The following is an 18,789-nucleotide window of genomic DNA, read 5'->3' as shown; positions in this document are numbered from 1 at the left end:
AGTTAAGGTTTCAGTTTTTTTTCCATTTCGAACAAAACATTTTATTCCGGGTTTCAATTTAGTCCGCGTGTCCTTCACTGTATAGTACGTAATTTTACGCAGCTTCCACAACGCGAAACTTTTGCCTTTTTTCACTTATGTTATACATGTTTTCTTTATATGTTTGTTTTTTGTGTGTTCTTAATTGTCATAATTTCAATGCTTTACGTTTTGTTTTGTTTTAGTATTTGATTTTGTATCTATTCTTTCATGTATAAAATAAACATAACACTGTTATTCGACTTCCATTCCGCCTTTAAATGACTATTCAATTATGTTATTATCGTTTCGCCTGGCGAAGTTCCACTGTGACCAACAACAACACAAAACGGGGAATAGTTCCGTCAAAATTAGCTATAATATTCGGAACCGATTGTGAGGTTAGACAACACCGATTGGCGGCTATGACTAGAATTTCCGGCCGGTGGTTTTGCGTAGGCAAGGTGAAAACTTTTGCACCCTGGAAAAGGGGGAGAAAAAAACACCAAAAACAAAACCCGTAATAATACCTAATCCTAACCTAACGAGTTAACAGTGGTATGCTCTTTTTGCTCACGTCACGTCAAACAAAAGCTACGATCCATTAATGTGATTTATTTATTGTTTTTTTTTTAGTAACAAGCACCTCTGACTATTTTCCGGCTTCGTACAGCGTTTGAATTTTTTTGTGTTTTCTGTTTTGTTTGTTAAATGTTTTAGTTTGCCTTTCTGCATGAGAACAATTATTTTACTACTATGTGTTTTTACTTGTTCTATTCACACACACACACCCACACCCACACAATCACAACACGATTGTGCAACCAATTGTACACTTTTGCCGACGGTACTGAAATTTTACCGACCGGTTGTCTTTTTTTTTGTTTGTTATTGATTTTTCGGTTCAGTTTTCCTCTACAATCATTTAATTTAATTCCACAGCAGCACGGATGCCCGTAGTTATGATACACTTATACGTAAGAAAGAGGAAAGGATACTTTTCTGCTACTCACAAATTCTAATGGATTTGTTTTTCTTTTGCTCTCCTTCCGGTTGCTTCATTTACCTCTTCCCCATTCAGGATTAATATTAAACTAACATCATTTTTTTACTTATGCGTTTTCCGTTGTTGTTTTTTTTTTTTTTGGTTTGTTTACAATCTCATTCCCCGCTAGTTTATGGGACTGTTGACAGTTTAAATGTTTTTGCGGGCCTGCGTGCGGGAGTTCGCATGCAAAAACAAAGCAACCGTTTTTGTTTTTTCTTTCAAACTGCTTTGATTTCCCGTTCACTCAGATCTCCACTCACCACTGACACGTGGGTTGGGTTGGTTGTTGTCTTTCACAAACGTCAAACGTTTCGGTGTGGCTTGGTTTTTGTAGTTTCTAGTTTGCCAAAACTTTTATTTCTTCAGTATAAACATTGGTTTTTTTTTTTGTTGGTATTTTGTCAACTTTTTATTTGAACATTTTTAGTTATTTATTTATTATTGTTTAAGGTTAATTGATTATTTTGTTGTTGTTGTTGTTGCTCTTCCTGCTGTTGGTATCATCGATGGATGACTTTGGAGGGCGACTGATGGAAAACTTTTGTTTTTTTTTCTTGAAATAACCAATTGAATCGGAATGCTTCCGGACTTAAAACTGGAACGGTCAAGGTACAATGCGCCCCTGCTTGGTTAAAAGTAGACTTATCAAGTCCTAATAATGCGAAGTTTTATCAGCAAATTTTTTTCCCGATACTTTATTGGAAGTAGAAGTCATTGACCTTCTGCCAATCGAAACAACCTGCGGTTTGTGATCCTCAGCGTAGCGAACGTTCTCCACAAAAGAATATTCACCACGACGTTACACAGTTGTCAGCCCACTCTCGTAATACAAGCCTACTTTGACCGTTTCGACGGTAAGTATTACTGTCTTAGGCTTCTGACGGTCATCGAGCCATCCCTCCGGTTGTCCATCGATCCATTCCATACCAAACAAACCAGCAAACAGCACATTCTCTATACAATACCATTAGTAAAAAGCTCAAATACATATATTTTACATGCACTGTTTCAACAGATCCGTTTGCGCTATTCTTTTTTTTTCCTATATAAATATAGAGTTTATGGGTGTCTTAATCTTCTGTTTCTGTTTTAAACAACCCATCTAACCGTGCAATGAATGGCGGCGGGCTGAGAGGGGGTTGTTTTGTTTTGGGTTTTCAATCGTGTTTTTTTTATTCACTCGGTGCGTGTGTTTGTGTGTGTAGGTATATTTACATTTCTCCCCGAATCGATCACAACTGCTGAACTCTGCCGGTGACACGATGCACTAGCCTATGAATAAATACTGCCAGTGGCCACCAATAGATGGCAATGTGTAGCACCGCGGTGCGAGCTCCTCCCGTTAGGGCCGAATTGTCCGGATCGCCGTTGGCTTTCCGCCGATTGTTGGACCCATCGAGTCCGAGCAGAGCCGGACTGATGGTCGTGACCAGGTCACTCACGATGATCAACTGCTGGGCGCTTTTGGTATAGATGTGCAGAATCGAAATCTCGCACATCACCGACAGACTGGTCTGGAACGGAGGCATCGACTGGTAGATATCCTGCAGGACCTGGCTGTGCGGGTACATCTCCAGCGAGGAGAAGGTCGGTGTACCCTCGTACGAGCGGTACGTGATGCGTTGGTAGGGCGAACGATGGATCTGTGGGGTAAGAATTTGGACAGTCGAAAGTGAAGAAAAACAAACCGGATCCGGAAGCAGCAGCATTCGAAACTCACCTTTTTAGCATTGATGTACCAGGTGATGTTGGCCGGCGGGAAGGAGGTTCCCACCGTACAGACGGCTCGGAAGTTGTCCAGAGTGGTAATGTGAGTTTTGTCTAGCTGCATCTGAGGATCCTGCTTCGGTAGTTCGACGACCTGCATCCGAGCCTGCCGGATGTCGGTATGGAAGAGCGGTGCATCTTCGGATACCTCACACTGGAACTGGCCGGTTAAGTCCCGGGTTACACCGCGCAGTGTCACTGAAGTGGCATCCGATTGGGAACCCTAGAAGAAAAAAAAACAAACAACTTATTAGCTCACTCATTACCAATTTATGATACTATTAAAATAAAAGTTATTCAATTTTAAATTCCTTGACCAACCTCCACTGAAAAGAACAACCCTGGAACTAAAACTAAAACAAACAACAAAAACACTTTTCACAATAGCGTCAATTGCGCAACAATTCGAATGCAGGCGTAATTATCCTAACCGACATGTGAAAACTGAGCAGGCCAGTGTTCGGATGATGACGCAAGCTGCATAACGACGCGGTGCGACGTGACCCGACGAATGTGTCATACTCAAACAGAGCAAATGACGTGTCATTGAAAACTAGATCGTCAAACAACGTGCACATCCCCGTTTTTCTGTGGAGAGGTGATTTATGTTTAAAAAACACTCAAATTTCAATGCTGAATGAAGGCTCCGCAAAAATATTATCGCTGCTCAGCTACGGCGTCTGCCAAATGTGAAACTAATGATAAATGTCAATCAGTAGCAAAAGCAATTTTCAATAATTCTCGAAATAATGCATATCCGGAGCTGTACTGAGCATTCTTTCTCCTTTTTTGTAGAACATCAAAATGGCGGACCTGTCATAAATGCACTTCATACCCATTTTATTTGCTATAGTTGAAACTGTCATCCAACGAACACACACACACACATGGACACAAAACTAGAAAGAATTTAATTACCAACAAAATAAACCTTCTGAATAAAATTGACCCAGACTGGTACATTTAAACCCAATCGGTAAATGGTTTTTTTTCCTACGTTGGTACAATCTTCTTTGACATTCCTGTTAGGTTTGAGCAGGATATGTCAATTAGCGTGTGTGTGTGTGTGTTTGGCAGCTATCTGTTTACGACACGAAAAATTTGTCACTCTATTTCTACTATGGAAAAAAATCGAACAACGAGTTTGTTTTTGTGTTTCAAATGAGATTTCGGCTACGGAATCAATACAAAGGTTGCAGAAGTATTTTCGAGGAGTCTACCCTATCGAGAGAACGCAAGTATCGTAGAAAATTGTGACACATGCAGCTCGCCCGTCCACCTCTGTTAACGACGATAACATCGAAAAACAGCTCGTACCGAAAAAACTGATTTTTTTTGCATGATTGAAACCGAATTTTTGGCTAAACACGAAACGAAAGTCATCGCTCAGCCACCGTATTCGCCAGATCTGGCCCCCTGTGCATTTTTTCCTTTTTCCAAAACTAAAATATCCACTCCGAGGAACGCGCCATGGACTCGAGCGAGGACATAAAAAGTAAGTACTAAAATCTGAAAAAAAAATATTCTTCCGGTTGAATTTTGATCAGAAAGTATGCGAGGTTTAATTCTCACTCTAGTTATTTTGTTTTTGGTGAGTCGCAATACAAATAAAAAAAAAACAAATGGAAAAGCCTAAATCTGGCTTATTTGTTATTTCTTGAAAAGGTTTTAATAAAAGCTTCAAAAACGACCTAAAACTATGATATTACTAATCAAAAAAGGAATCGAAACCGGTAGTCATTACTTTTTTTTGTTCCGAAACATTGAACTTGAACTTTAAGCTCGTTCGCCTCTTCGGTCCAGAAAAACTTTCTGACCCTATGTGCGTGTTTTTAGGTTGGGAATCGAACCCAGGTGGGCTGCAGGAAAGGCATCGACTAACCTATCACGATATATGCTCGTCCCTCAAGTCATTTTTTTCCATTTAAATGTTTTACCATTTTTTCTATTTTTATTTCTTTCAATTATTCTATTTGCTTTCAGTTTTTGGCATTAAAAATGCCTTACTCTTCACTATATGGGGCCGGGTGTCAATTAAAAGTTTCAAAAATAGTCGCGTAACCTTTTTGTGTCATAATTTTGAACGTTAATAACTCGGTCATTTGTTGATGGATTGTTATAATTTAACAACCAATCGATTCGGAAACTTTTAACTTAAACATGTATGACGACGTCTTTTCAGTATTTCAATATCATACTATTGAAAAAATGGTTGGAATCGACCTATGTTTTCATCCACCAATCCCTGTTGTACAAAATGACGTCAACTTCTTGTTCGGCATAGGAGGCTTTGCGTAATGCATAAAAAACACCGTATCGTTATTCGTTATGCGTAGTATGAAGAGAAATCTATAAATATAGGCTGCACAATATTTCTTTGCCTAGTTGATGTTTGACTGTGAATGAAACAAGTAGCTTGTCCAGTGAGCTGATGACTGGATTGTATATGCGTTCTCTTGCTGGATTGTCCCTTTGCATTATGTGTTGGTGAAATTTCCTGTTGTCTGTGCAACACCGTGTTCGCTTGAGTATCTTATATACCATCTAGCCATTGAAAAACCGAATCAGCGTGGTTACCGATTCTTTTGAAATATCCCATGTATTTAGCAAATTTTTGATCGATTTTGCCATTAAAAATGCCTTACACTTCGCTTCCCGAGGCTGGGTGTCAATTTAAAACATGCAAAACTAATCGCGTAACATTTTTCTGTCATAATTGAATTTGAATATTTCAATTGCATACCATTGAAAAATTGGTTTGAATTGAGTATTTTATTTTGGTTCTCTGGTAATTATCAGGCCAATTTAGAATTATCGGCGATAGATTTTTCGGATCTGATTGGCAGCGCTTGTTCCTCGATGATTTGTTAAAGGATTTTCCTAACTTAAATGATTCTAAAGTTTCAATATTGTAAGCTTAAAAATGTTTTAATTTGTTTCCTTCCCCGTATTGTTGCCATATTATTTACCGACACTTTCCGAAGATTATCGACGATTTTGAAGGATTAATAAAATTACACCATTACTGAGATTACTGGTACAACATTCTCTTGGATCGATTAACTGTTTATAAAATAATAAGTCCACCCAGTGAACGACCGTTATTAGGTTAAAACTGGGGGTAAATAAACGATATAAATCAAATCAAATTAATAAGTTTGTACGTATCTCGAAAATTATCATCATATTTAATTTCATTTGTTCAGGTTTAAATCCTTAGGTTGTTTGTATCTAAAATTGAGCTTTCCGGTAACTTTGAAGTGTAGTGAAGTTTAGTGTATAATCATCATTATCATCTTTATTTTTGTATTTATTATGAAAACCCTAGAAACGTTTCATTTTTAATGTTATTGTGCTCGGTCGTGTCTTGAATACAACCCTCTAATTTTTTTCTTTTTTCTATTGAACTATTTTTCATACTTTCTATTTGAAAAGAACCCGCTGTTTTATTCCGCTATTTTTCAGATTTTCTATGTCCCTTTTTTTCTTTTCCTATTCTTCTATTTTTTTTTATTTGTCTATGCAACTATTTTTTTAGTTTTTTATTTTCAAATTAGCTATTTTACTGTAGCTCAATTTTTTCAATATTTCTCTCATCCTAATTTTTTGCTTTCGTTCCAAATTCTATTGACTTATTTTCCTATTTGTCAGTTTTCTATCTAGAGATCGAATGCAATTTTTTTTTTAATTTTTTTTTTCATACTTCTCTATACTTCTATTTTTGAACTGTTAAATTTTTCACTTTGTCTATTCATCTATTTTACTGTATTATAATTTCGAATTTTTTCATTGCACGATTGTTCGGTTTCGCCATTTTATTTAGCTTTTCTATCCCATTTTTTTAACTATTTCCGGTTTGTTTTTCTATCGTTCTGTAGTTGTAATGCAATTTTTTAAAATTCTTCTTCCCTACTTTCCTATTTTTAAAAGAATATGAACTGTGCTACTATATTTCTTAATTTATCTATTTAGCAATTTTTCTGCTTTTTTAGTTTCTATTTTACCACTGTGATATTTCTAATTTTTTCTTTGTTTTCATTTTGCTATGAACATGGCTTTTTCAATATTTTTTCTATAGTATATTCTATTTTCTACTTTTCAGAAGCTTAACTACTTTTCTCTTCTGTTTGCTGTTGAATTTTTCAATTTGAGTAAATTCTGTAATTATTTTTTAATATTGCTATTTTACCATTGTACTATTTTATAATTTGTGTCTATTTTTATTTAACAATATAACTTATACGGCACACTGCTTAGATATCGAGGGAAAAAAATTTCTTTGTTTTTTATTTTTCTTTGAACATATTTTGTTTTTTTTTCTGCTATCTTTTTTCTATATTATATTCTATATACTCTACCATTTTGAAGTTTTCATGCAAATGTTTTTAGTTCTCTATTTTACTGGTTTTCTCTTTTGCTTACTTTACTTAAGATTTTCAATTTGTCTATTCAACTATTTTTCTGTAACTTTTTTTTAACAATTTTACCATTGTTCTATTTCTCTATTTTTCTGTGTTGTTTTTGAGTATTTTATTTACTTTTATTTTTTAACTATTTTCCAATTTGTGAAATTTTCAATTTTTATGTTTTTCTATTTCTATTTTATTGTTTTTACATTCAGTTAACGTTTCGCAGCGAAACGTTAAACAATCGAAACAGTAATGTGCACGTTGGCTCAAACCGGTACCCACGAGACACCAAAACCCAAATGACTATTCGTTTTATTTTTACCATCATTTTTTTAATCTGTCTATTAAACTATTTTTATAGTGTTCCGAATTGCTGTTGTTCTATTTTTCTGCATATTCTGATTTTTTTCCTTTAATCTTTTCCTACTTCTCTTTTATATTTTTCCGTTGAAAAAATTTCCAATTTTTTCTACATTCTGGATGGATCAAAATGAAGTACATCGTGTCTCAGAATTTTGAAAATTGTCCCATTCTTCAACATTTTGGGTTTCAACACGTATCTCATTTAAATTAAATATGACGGCACCGAAATATATTACAGTGTCCAAAAAAGTTCCATTACTCTATTACTTAATTCATTTTGACAGGTTTGAAACGCGCGATATTTTTCTGAAATTCCCATCTAAATCTGTTTGCATTTCTTCGGGCAGTATCTGCACTTTTTTTTCAATTTTGTAACCTATTTTGCTGAAATTCGAGGCTTTGGTTGAATTTCCCAAATGGTGCTTAGTTTATAATTGCATTTTAGTTGTTGCTGGCATGCGTAGGAGTGCAGCCAGATTCACTCCGGTGGAACGCGGAGCGACGCAAAGCGCTACAAGGCAATGTATTTTTAGCGGGTCATAATCATTCTGACAGGATTTCTTTGATCTAACGCTTGCTCTTTGACAGTAGGAGCTAAAGCTTATGAATCTCTGTTGGATTAGGCGCAACGTTTTTTAAGCATCTTTTGCGAAAAAATCAAGGTTTTAGTAGAATTGTAAACTTGACAACCTGGTTCTCGTATGTCACGAACGTATTTTGCAAGCTCGACTCCACCACGATCGAACGTGACGTAGGAAGAATATAATATGTTGTTTTGTTACACTTCGTTCCGAACAGAGGATAGTTGGTTAAAGAGGTGTGTAATTGAAACTTTTTCAGTGTATTGACGTAGTGTGATAAAGACCTAGTTTTTCTCTTATTTCAACTTTGGTAGCTTTCAATAAATCACCTGACTACCTGAGATGGAGAAAACAGAAACACCAAATAGTCAAGATGGAGGATATAGTTCTTGGTTGGTTCAACGATTTAGCAGAATATTTTAGTATCCGATAATTTTAAAAAGGGTCCTACAAGTAGCAGCAACGAGACAGCAACGGTAACCAGTGAACCCAGCACTTCTGCTTAAAAAACGCTTTCGTCATCAAACTAGCAATGAACAGAAGACGGCGAACAGCGAGAAGAAAACGGAAACCACTTACAAATTATGCGATTGACGACAACATCACCGATGCGGCAATGGACGAAGAAACGAGCCACGAACAAAGTACCCCTCAATCCTCGCTGGATGGAAATGGAAGCTCCTCTCCCCCAAGAAATAGGGTGACAACGAGATTCAATGAAAAATAGGTTCTTTGAAAAATCGGATCATTCGGTTTCGGAAGATTGCGTTTGTATTCTAGAAATTAGAACGGCAGTTTAGGACAGTTTTCTAAATAAGTTCTTTACGTAACTATTGGGGTCCTGAAAAGGACCGTTAGTGGCTTTGGACTTTTCGAGTCCTGGAAAAGACTATTTGGTTACAGATGATTACGTTTGTATTCCAGGGAAATGAACGCCATTCTAAGACATTTGTCAGTTTGGTTCTTGATCTAGAACAAATCATTACATAAATATAATCGTAACACAAGTCTTACAAATCGCTCATATATTGCAATATTTCATACATCTCAATATTTGAGTGTAAAAAATCTATCAAAATGTTGTACGGGTTTTATTTTCGGTTTTCAGAAGGGCCAAACAATGGAATTCTTGACGATATTAAACACAGTTCGAAACATTTTTTTCAAACGCAAAGCAGCCAAATGCTAGCTTTATTTGCGCTCGTTTGATGCGAATTTCGCACTGCTAATCAAATTATTCTAGATCTGCACTAAACTGATGAATTCTTTAGTTCTTTAGATAACATTTAGAGCCCGTAGAACGGTTGATTTTGCATAATGTCCACTCTTCGTTTTATTTTTCTCCAATACAAACGACCATCAGCTGGACGACGCAATCGCTCGAACTGCTCACTACGCCGATTGATACCAATTTTGGCAAAAATAACATTCTTTTTACTTGATTTTCTTTGCAGTTTTTTCAAAACTGGCAGGTCCTAACGCCCACGAAAATAGCAACATACAGAATTTTGATATCGATTATTTCGTTTCGCTTTCATAAGGGCCAAATTGTAGCATTCTCTACGATATTAAACACAGTTTGAAACATTTTCCTCGAACGCGAAGCAACCAAATGCTAGCTTTATTTGCGCTCGTTTGGTGCAAATTTCGAACGATGAAAAGTGCACAAAGCTAATCAAATTATTCTAGATTTACACTAAACTGATGATTTTTGCCTCCGATTTGCCAAACAGTAATCTTAATAGCTCGTTAGATAACATTTAGAGTCATTGGAATGACAAACGACCAGCAGCTGGACGACGCAATCGCTCTAACAGCAAACAGCGCCGATTGATTTAATACTAAACTAATTTTGGTTAGAAGCTTTCATTTTACTTGATTTCCTTTGATTTGTGTGAAAGCACAAATGGGCGGCCACAAAAATAGCAACATACAGAATTTTGATGTCGATTATTTCGTTTCGCATATTTCAGTGAGAGAAACTATTAAAATGCTGTACGAGATTCATTTCCGGCTTTCGCGAGGGCCAAATTGTGGAATTCTCCACTATATTAAACATTTTTCGAACATTATTTCTCGAACGCGAAGCAGCCAAATGTTAGCTTTATTTGCGCTCGAATTTGGTGCGAATTTCGCACAGCGAACATGTTTTCCATCATTATTAACTTTTCGTTTTCTCTTTCTCCAATGCAAACGACTAGCAGTTGGATGACTTAATCGCTCTTGTTTAAAGTAGAACTCACACTGCGAAAGTCTAACAGCAGACATGCTCGCAGAAGAACTTGTTGTGTTTTTCTGCGTTTAGGCTTGCGGAACGGAGTCCTCATATTCGCCATTGATTGAAGGACCAGTTGAATAATGCCGGGTGTAAGATTATCATAGACTCAAGCTAGCAAATGTGCAACAGGGTCTATTAATAGATTCGGATTACTTTGATGTTTCGTGTTTGGCCCTATTTTTCACTCTTTAAACAATGGTATTAACAAAAATTTAACAACTTCTACCACTCGTTTCGAGAAAGAATTAGAGAAAGCACTCAAACAGGGAAACAGTTGTTACGAATTCAAATTTCGTGTTGTGAAATTTTGAAAATCCACCCAGGTGAGCAGGGTAAAGAAAGAGACGTAGTCCTACGTCAAAGAGTTGCATTCTATTTCGAATGAAGATAAAAATATTAGAATCAGGTGGAAGTTTAATAATGATTTAGACGAGTAAGCGATCTAATTCAGCGCCACTAATTACTAGTAAATTCATCCAGGTCAAGATTCGAATGTAGGGCAATTTGAACTCTTTCAATTCCACTTGACATGACAGTTACGTAACATGTAATAAAAGAGCGATAACCACAACCGTCCTCATGTGTGTGTGTTGCCAGTTGCCTGCAGGGGTTAATCCCGTCTAATTTAGTTCAACGGAGTGTACGAAAACGGCACAGGTACGGCAAATGAATTGCCGGAGTTACAGGAAAAGGATTTTTCGTCCTTCGAAGCCCGGTCGCAGGTTCCGGTCGGTGGCGCACCGTCGACAGACTATCCCATCCAATGCTATTTTGTTGTCATGTTGCGCTGATGCAGCTGCAATTTGCTGCCGGAAAGAAAGCAACCGAGAAGTGCCTCGCACAGGGCAGTAAAAGGGTGAAAAGCTTCTCTTCTTCTTTTTTGTCTCACCTAAATAGTAATAGTTCAAAAAGGAGTTCCCACATACGACCGCGCTTGCCGTTGTCCTCGTCGTCGTCGTCGTCGTCGTCGTCGTCCTGTTGGATGTTGGAACGCTTGGTCGTCCCCCATTAGTGCCAGTTTCGCTTTTGGCGAATATATATGGAGAAAATTGGTTCCACGTATGATAGAATGTGGCCGTCGCCGTCGCCGTTGGTGTCGTTTTGCATGACTGTCGCATCTGTCACCCTCTGGATTACCATTTTGCGAGGACCAGGAAACAGGTCATCGCACTTGTTGTTGCAGGCAATTGCGTGGCGCACCGTCATGGGATATGGGACGCCAATGCCATCAACTTGCTGCTGCTGCTGCTGCTGCTGCTGCTGCTGCTGCTGCTGCTGCTGCCAGTGCCTGACTGTTTTGGTCTGAACGACCTGAAAGAAGAGATTGTCTTTTGTTTCGCCGTTATCCCTCCGGGAAAGATCCTGCACTGCTCCGAATGTCCCCGCGCTGAATAGGAGGGCATGGACGCACTGGGTGCAAAAAAAAGAAACGGAAACTGCACATTCTAGTGCTAAAATATTACAAAGTGTTTTTTAATTAACATCCGCTACGCTAGCTGGCAGCAGAGCATAGCAAGGCTCTTTCTCTCTCTGTGTCGGTATGTGGGCTAAACAATAGAACCCGTGAGGCAGGATTGTGAAGAATTGATAATCGCTAAGTTGGTGGCATCCAACCCCTCGAGTGTGGGAATAAATTGCCAACGCGATTCGTCCGGACGCGGTAGAACCAAGGACTAGAATTATGGCACGAGAGGCGCAACCAAATAATTACTCGGGAAAGGAAAGAAGAGCTTGCATTACAACAAGTTGTTGCAGACTGACTGAGTAATTTAAACTCTCCCTAAAAACTATTCAATCAGCAAACCCTGTTTGGCCCGAAGTTACCTAGCGGATGTAACTCGACAGGGCTTAGGTGACGTCGAGCAACGGTGTTTTTGACAGGTTCGTGAGTAGCAAATTTACACCGTTTACATTCTGTCACGAAAGTGGTTTCATTTTCTCCCTTCATCAGCAGCAGCAGCAGAGCAGAATGTCCTCCGGAGACCCGACGAGCCATGTTCGACGGAAAGACAAACGCCGGACAGTGATGAAGTCAGTCAGCGCTTGACACAACGACGACTCGGAAAGATCCCGGATGATCCGAATCCGGCCCTGACTCACACAACGACGAATGGTGGTGACCGACACCGTGTTATCAGCTCATATAACAAAATACGCTCATCACCAACTTTTGAAACTCGTTACCCGCGAGAGCCTTCCAGGGAGGGAAAAGCCCTGGAATCAAATCTCGAAACAAGCTGCCATACGACGACGACGACGTCCGGATGAATGACATGTTCCCTCCGGCAGCACACATAGAAGCGAATGGTTTTTTTTTTGTGTGCCGAGTCCTTCAAAAGTTTGAAAACCCACCGGGAAAACGCAGACCGGAGATGTTAATGACAAAACCATTCGACGGCGTTGTTGGCATGTGTTTGAATTCAACGTTTTTTATTTTCACAGCTTAATTTTCCCCGGACCAGAAACTGGTTCGAATTCTAGTTCTTCTTATTTTTGCCAAGCTGAGAAATGTTGATTTCGGAAACTGCTCAGTTCCAAAGCTGCTGCTTCGGGATTTGTGGCTACGAGTTGAGTCCGGTGAAACAGGACGGACCGCCGGTCCGAAAGTGAAAAGTTTCCATTTAGCGAACAGCCAAGCGGCAGTCTCGGTGGAGTTAATTACATTCATTTGTACGTGCAGCAAGGTTTCATTCGACTATTTTACGTTGCAACAAATTTGACCAGAGTTTTAACTCCGAACTCCCAGATCCGCTCGAAGAAATGTTTTGAAAACTGAGTACTGAAAATCAAGAACTAAAGCTGAGAGCTGAGAATTGATCTGTTTTCACTGTTTTACTATGATTAATATAAGTTTCATAGTTATTGTTGTGTTACGTGATATTTGTATATTTTCTATTCCTTTCAACTTTCAATAATTATTCGATTCATTATTTGCTATTTTGATGTTTTACTATTTAGTCATTTCCGTGATTTGGGATTCTGCTATTTTGCAATTTGACTATTTTGCGATTTTACTCATTTTCGAGTTTACTATTTTGGGCTTTTATTACTTTGCGATTTCACTATTCGACTAATTTACTGTAGCAATTCTACTATTTTACTGTTTTTTACTACCTTTTTATAAAATTACTTAGTCATATCCCAAGTTTATATTTTTCTCTTCTTCAACTAAATTTTTAATTTTCCAATGTAAATATTTTTCTGTTTTCAATTTTCATATTGTTCCATTATTTTATTCACTATGGTGCTGCTATTCTAACATTTTTCTCTTTTGATTTCTTCAAGATATTCTATTTTTCAATTTTCTACTGAACTATTTTCCATATTTTCTATTTCAATCTATTTCGCACTTTTTTCGCTATTCTGCAATTTTCTTGTTTTCATTTTTCAATTTTACTATTTTCTTTCTATCATTTTCATTTCTCCATTTTCCTGTTTTTTTTTCTACTTTGCATACATTTATTATCTAACTGTTATATTGTTCAATTTGTTTTTTCAACTATTTTGCTGTTTTTTTTTGTTCCGGTTATAGAGGTTTTAGCCTATGTTCATTCGTCTCTTCGAGCCAATTTCCTGGCTCTATATGCGGCATTGGGAATTTAACGCGGGGGGAGGGGGGTGGGTCTTTAATTTTCTTTATCCCTATATGTCAAATATCAATATTGACATTTTTATAGTCTTCAATCTATTAATTTCTGTATTTATTTTGTATGTATTTTTCAATTTTATATTTTTCAATTTCACTATTTTCTGTTTTTCGATTTTTATTTTTTTTTAAATTTCCTTTTCTATCCTTTCCATTTTGCGTTTTTAACATTTTTTTTTCTATTTTATTTTTTTCATTTATTCTATTTTTTTCATTTATTCTTTTTTTTTCGGTTATTCCATTTTCTTTTTTTCCCTTTTTCTATTCTTTCAAAATTCTTTATTTTCAAATTTCTCTATTTTCTGTTTTTCTTTTTTTAATTTTTTTAAGTATCCTTTTCTATCTATTCCATTTTGCTATTTTATTTCCTTCAGTTATTTCTTCTATCCATTGGACTATTTTCCATATTTCTCCATTTTATTTTTTTCTCTTTTCTCTATTTTTTTCAGCTGATATATTATTCAACTTGTCTATTCAACTATTTTTCAGTTTTTTTATTCCGATTATAGAGGTTTTAGCCTAAGTTCATTCGTATCTTCGATCCAATTTTCTGGCTCTATATAGAAATTTTCAATATATCTCGGTTAATTTTTCAAAAGGGCGTATAAGCAAGTGACAGTTTCTCTTTGTTTACTTTCTCTTCTATTAATTACCAAGCGGTTTCCACGTTTATCACTCAACTCTTTGCATGAAATGATACCCGAAACTTTCGACTTTCAAACAGAATAGTGATATCAAAGAAAGTCTTTTTAATCACATCACAATAATCTAAAGAGAGAGTGATTAAAGAGAAACTGTCACTTGCTTATACGCCCTTTTGAAAAATTAACCGAGATATGTCAAATTACAATATTGAAATTTTTATAGTCCCCAATCTATCAATTTCTGTACATTTTTCAATTTTTTATTGTTTAGTTTCACTGTTTTCTGTTTTACTATTTGTAATTTTTTCATTATTTCGTTTTCTATATTTTCCATTTTGCTATTGTAATTTTCTTTCTATTTTATTTCCTTCAGTTATTCTATTCACTTTCAGTTATTTCTTCTATACATTGAATTGTTTTCCAAATTTCTCCATTTTCTTTTCTTACCTTTTCTTATTCTTTCAACTGATATATTATTCAATTTGTTTAATTTAATCAATTTTTCTATTTTGCTATTCTATTTGTTTTTTTTTTCAATATTTCCCTCATCCTGTTTTCCATTTTTTATTGAACTCTGTTCCTATCTGTCAATTTTCTATCTAAAGTTCTAAAGGTAAATTTTTTAATTCTAATTTTCTTGCTTTTCTATTCTTCTATTTTTTAAATATGAAATTTTTCATTTTGTCTATTCAACTATTTCGCTAGTGTTTCTTTTTTGTTTTTTGATCCCATTTTTAAAACTAATTTCCTATTTGTCTTATTTGTGTTTCGATCTTCCTGAAGTCCTTATATAATGAACTGAAAGCTGAAAACTAAAATTTGAAGACTGAAAACCGGAAACTGAAAGATGAGAACTGATAACTAATCATTGAAAGCTTTAAACTGAAATCCGAACACTTGAATCTGAGAACATAAAGACGAGATCCTGAGACTGAAAGTAGAATAATAACAACTGATTTCCAGGAACTGGAAATTGAAAACCAGAAACTTATAACGAAAAGTAAAGAACTAAGCCGAAATAAATGCAAACTGAATACTTAGAACTGAAAGCTGAGAGTTGCATACTGAGAACTGAACACAGAAAAATTAAAATCTTGAAGCTTACAGTAAAACACTAAGCACAGAAAAAATGCACAGATAATTGAATACTGAAAACTGGAAATCAAGAACTAATAACTGAAAATGGAGTGCTGAGAATTGATTACATGAAGCAGAAATTTTTTCTGTGTTATTTTTTTTTTATATCTATAGTCAAATAAAACCCCCAATAAATTGTCAAACGAAGTTAGTTTCAACCAAAATTTTAAATAATAACGAGATGATCCACTTCATAAAACAATCGGAAAAATTGCTGAGCACTGATTATTGAGAAATGAAACCTGATTACTAGAAGTTGAAGCCAAAAAATGGAAGAAGAACTAAAAACCAAGAAGTGATAAGTGAAAACTGCTGAATGGCAATCAGAATCCGGAAATAGAACTGAAAACCGAGTACTGAAGTATCAGAAAGCTGCAAATTAAGAACTAAAAACTGAGAATTGACATCGAGTAACTAAGAACAAAAATAGAACCTAAATCAGAAAATATTATTAAAATTTGAGAACTAAAATTGCAGAATTGAGATATGAAAGTAGAAGTAGTAGAGAATTAAAAACTGAAATCTGAGAAAAAGAAACCGCGAATTGATAGCGGGAAGCTGAAAACTAAAAACTGAAAGATGTAAACTGAAAACTAAGAACACTAACACACTAACTAAGAAACAGGCGAAAACTGAAAAATGGAAACTGAAAACTGAAAAGCCGTTAACTAAGCAAATGAAAATTGAGAACGTAAATCTGTGTTGCAAACTGGAAACTTAGAATGGAAAATATAAATTAGAACTGAAAACTAAATCTAAACTGATCATAGAAAAATAAAAGTTGAGAGCTGAAAGTAAAAACCGAAAAATGAAAGCTAAGAACTGGAAACCGAGAACAGATAACTGAAAATAAGAGTCGGAAAAGAAAGAGCTGAAAACCGAGTACTGAATAATCAGAAAGTTTCGAATTAGGAATTGAAAAAACTAAGAATTGACAGTGGGAAACTAAGAAAAAAAAACTAAAAAAAAAACACGTTAGTCCGCTCCTCTATAATTTTTACGTAAATGACATTGACAGCTGTCTAGTAACCCCATGTACACTAAGACAATTGGCAGATGATGGCGTGGTTTCAGTTACTGGACCCAAAGCTATTGATCTGCATAAACCATTGCAAGATACCTTAGATAACTTGTCCGATTGGGCTGTTCATCTTGGTATCGAATTCTCTGCGGAAAAAACAGAGCTGGTCGTCTTTTCAAGAAAGCATGATCCCGCGCAGCTTCAGCTTCATATGATGGGAAGAATGATCCAACAGGTTTTGACTTTCAAATACCTTGGGGTGTGGTTTGATTCCAAATGCACGTGGGGAGGACACATTAGGTTTCTGATAACAAAATGCCAACAAAGAGTAAATTTTCTTCGAACAATAACAGGATCTTGGTGGGGTGCTCATCCGGAAGATCTAATAAAATTGTATCAGACAACGATACTTTCAGTGATGGAATATGGATGTGTTTGCTTTCGTTCCGCTGCAAACTCTCATATTATCAAACTGGAGCGAATTCAGTATCGTTGTTTGCGAATTGCTTTAGGGTGCATGCATTCGACACATACAATGAGTCTTGAAGTTCTGGCGGGAGTTTTTCCATTAAAAGATCGATTTTGGGAGCTTTCATCACGCCTGCTAATAAGATGTGAGGTGCTGAATCCCATGGTAATTAATAATTTCGAACGACTAGTCGAGCTTCGATCTCAAACAAAATTCATGACAGTATATTTTAACCGTATGTCACAGGAAATCAACCCTTCAAGATATATTCCTATCCGTGTCAGCCTCCTAAATGTCCCTGACTCAACTTTATTTTTCGATACATCCATGCAGCGCGAAGTGCGTGGAATCCCGGATCATCTACGTTCGACGGAAATCCCAAAAATATTTTCAAGTAAGTTCAGGCATATTGACTCTGAGAAAATGTTTTACACGGACGGATCGCGAATTGAAGAAGCGACAGGGTTTGGTATGTTCAACAATAATGTTTCGGCCTCATTTAGGCTTCAAGAACCTGCATCTGTTTATATAGCAGAGCTAGCAGCAGTTCATTATAGTTTGAGTGTAATCGTCACATTAATTCCAAACCATTATTTCCTCTTCACAGATAGTCTGAGTGCAATTGAAGCCATTCGCTCAAACATGTCTGGCAAGACTGAACCGTTTTTCCTGGGCAAAATAAAACAGTGCCTGAACGACATATTGAACAATAATTATCTAATCACTATAGTCTGGGTCCCGGCTCATTGCTCCATTCCTGGCAATGAAAGAGCCGATATTTTAGCCAAATGTGGTGCTATTGAGGGTGAAATTTATGAGAGACCAATTGCTTTCAACGAATTCTATAGCTCGTCTCGCCAAAGAACACTTGCCAGCTGGCAAGCTTCTTGGGATAAAGATGATCTGGGTCGGTGGATGCACTCAATTATTCCGAAAATATCGACAAAGGCATGGTTCAGGGGACTGGATGTGAGTAGAGATTTCATTCGTGTGATGTCCAGACTCATGTCCAATCACTACACGTTAGATGCACATCTCCTTCGAATTGGGCTCTCCGAGACTAATCATTGTGCTTGTGGCGAAGGTTATCGAGATATTGATCATGTCGTTTGGACATGCGTGGAGTATCGTGATGTCAGATCTCAACTAATAAATTCTTTGCGTACCCAAGGTAGACTATCCAATATCCCAGTTCGAGACATTCTTGCTTGTCGTGACCTTTCATACATGAAACTTATATATCATTTCATAAAGAAAACTGGAGTTTCAATTTAATAAAGGCCCCTTTCAAGACTTAGTTCTGATCCCAGCTGCGTCCATGAGTTCAACCAATAGCTAAATTAGAATAAAAATAATGTAATGATACAAACAAACTCGAAACAGTTTATGAAATTATTAACAAAATGTC

At 36.5% G+C, this 18,789-nt stretch overlaps 1 protein-coding gene across 2 annotated transcripts in view; it reads right to left on the bottom strand.

Annotated features, from left to right (window-relative positions):
• Window positions 1-208: 208 nt before the first annotated feature.
• The window catches only part of LOC131432954 (uncharacterized), a 385,697-nt gene continuing 367,116 nt past the window's right edge, over window positions 209-18,789 (bottom strand). For both annotated transcript variants that reach the window (XM_058599613.1, XM_058599620.1), the window contains 2 exons: window positions 2,787-3,056; window positions 209-2,709 (listed from right to left, as the gene is read on the bottom strand). In XM_058599613.1, coding sequence (XP_058455596.1) covers window positions 2,299-2,709; window positions 2,787-3,056 — 681 coding nt within the window. In that variant the 3' untranslated portion in view covers window positions 209-2,298. The remainder of the gene's footprint in view (window positions 2,710-2,786; window positions 3,057-18,789) is intronic.

Source organism: Malaya genurostris, chromosome 1, assembly GCF_030247185.1.
Source record: "Malaya genurostris strain Urasoe2022 chromosome 1, Malgen_1.1, whole genome shotgun sequence".
NCBI lineage: Eukaryota > Metazoa > Arthropoda > Insecta > Diptera > Culicidae > Malaya > Malaya genurostris.
The sequence above is the reverse complement of the archived record's forward strand: the minus strand, read 5'-3'. Positions and strand labels throughout refer to the sequence as shown.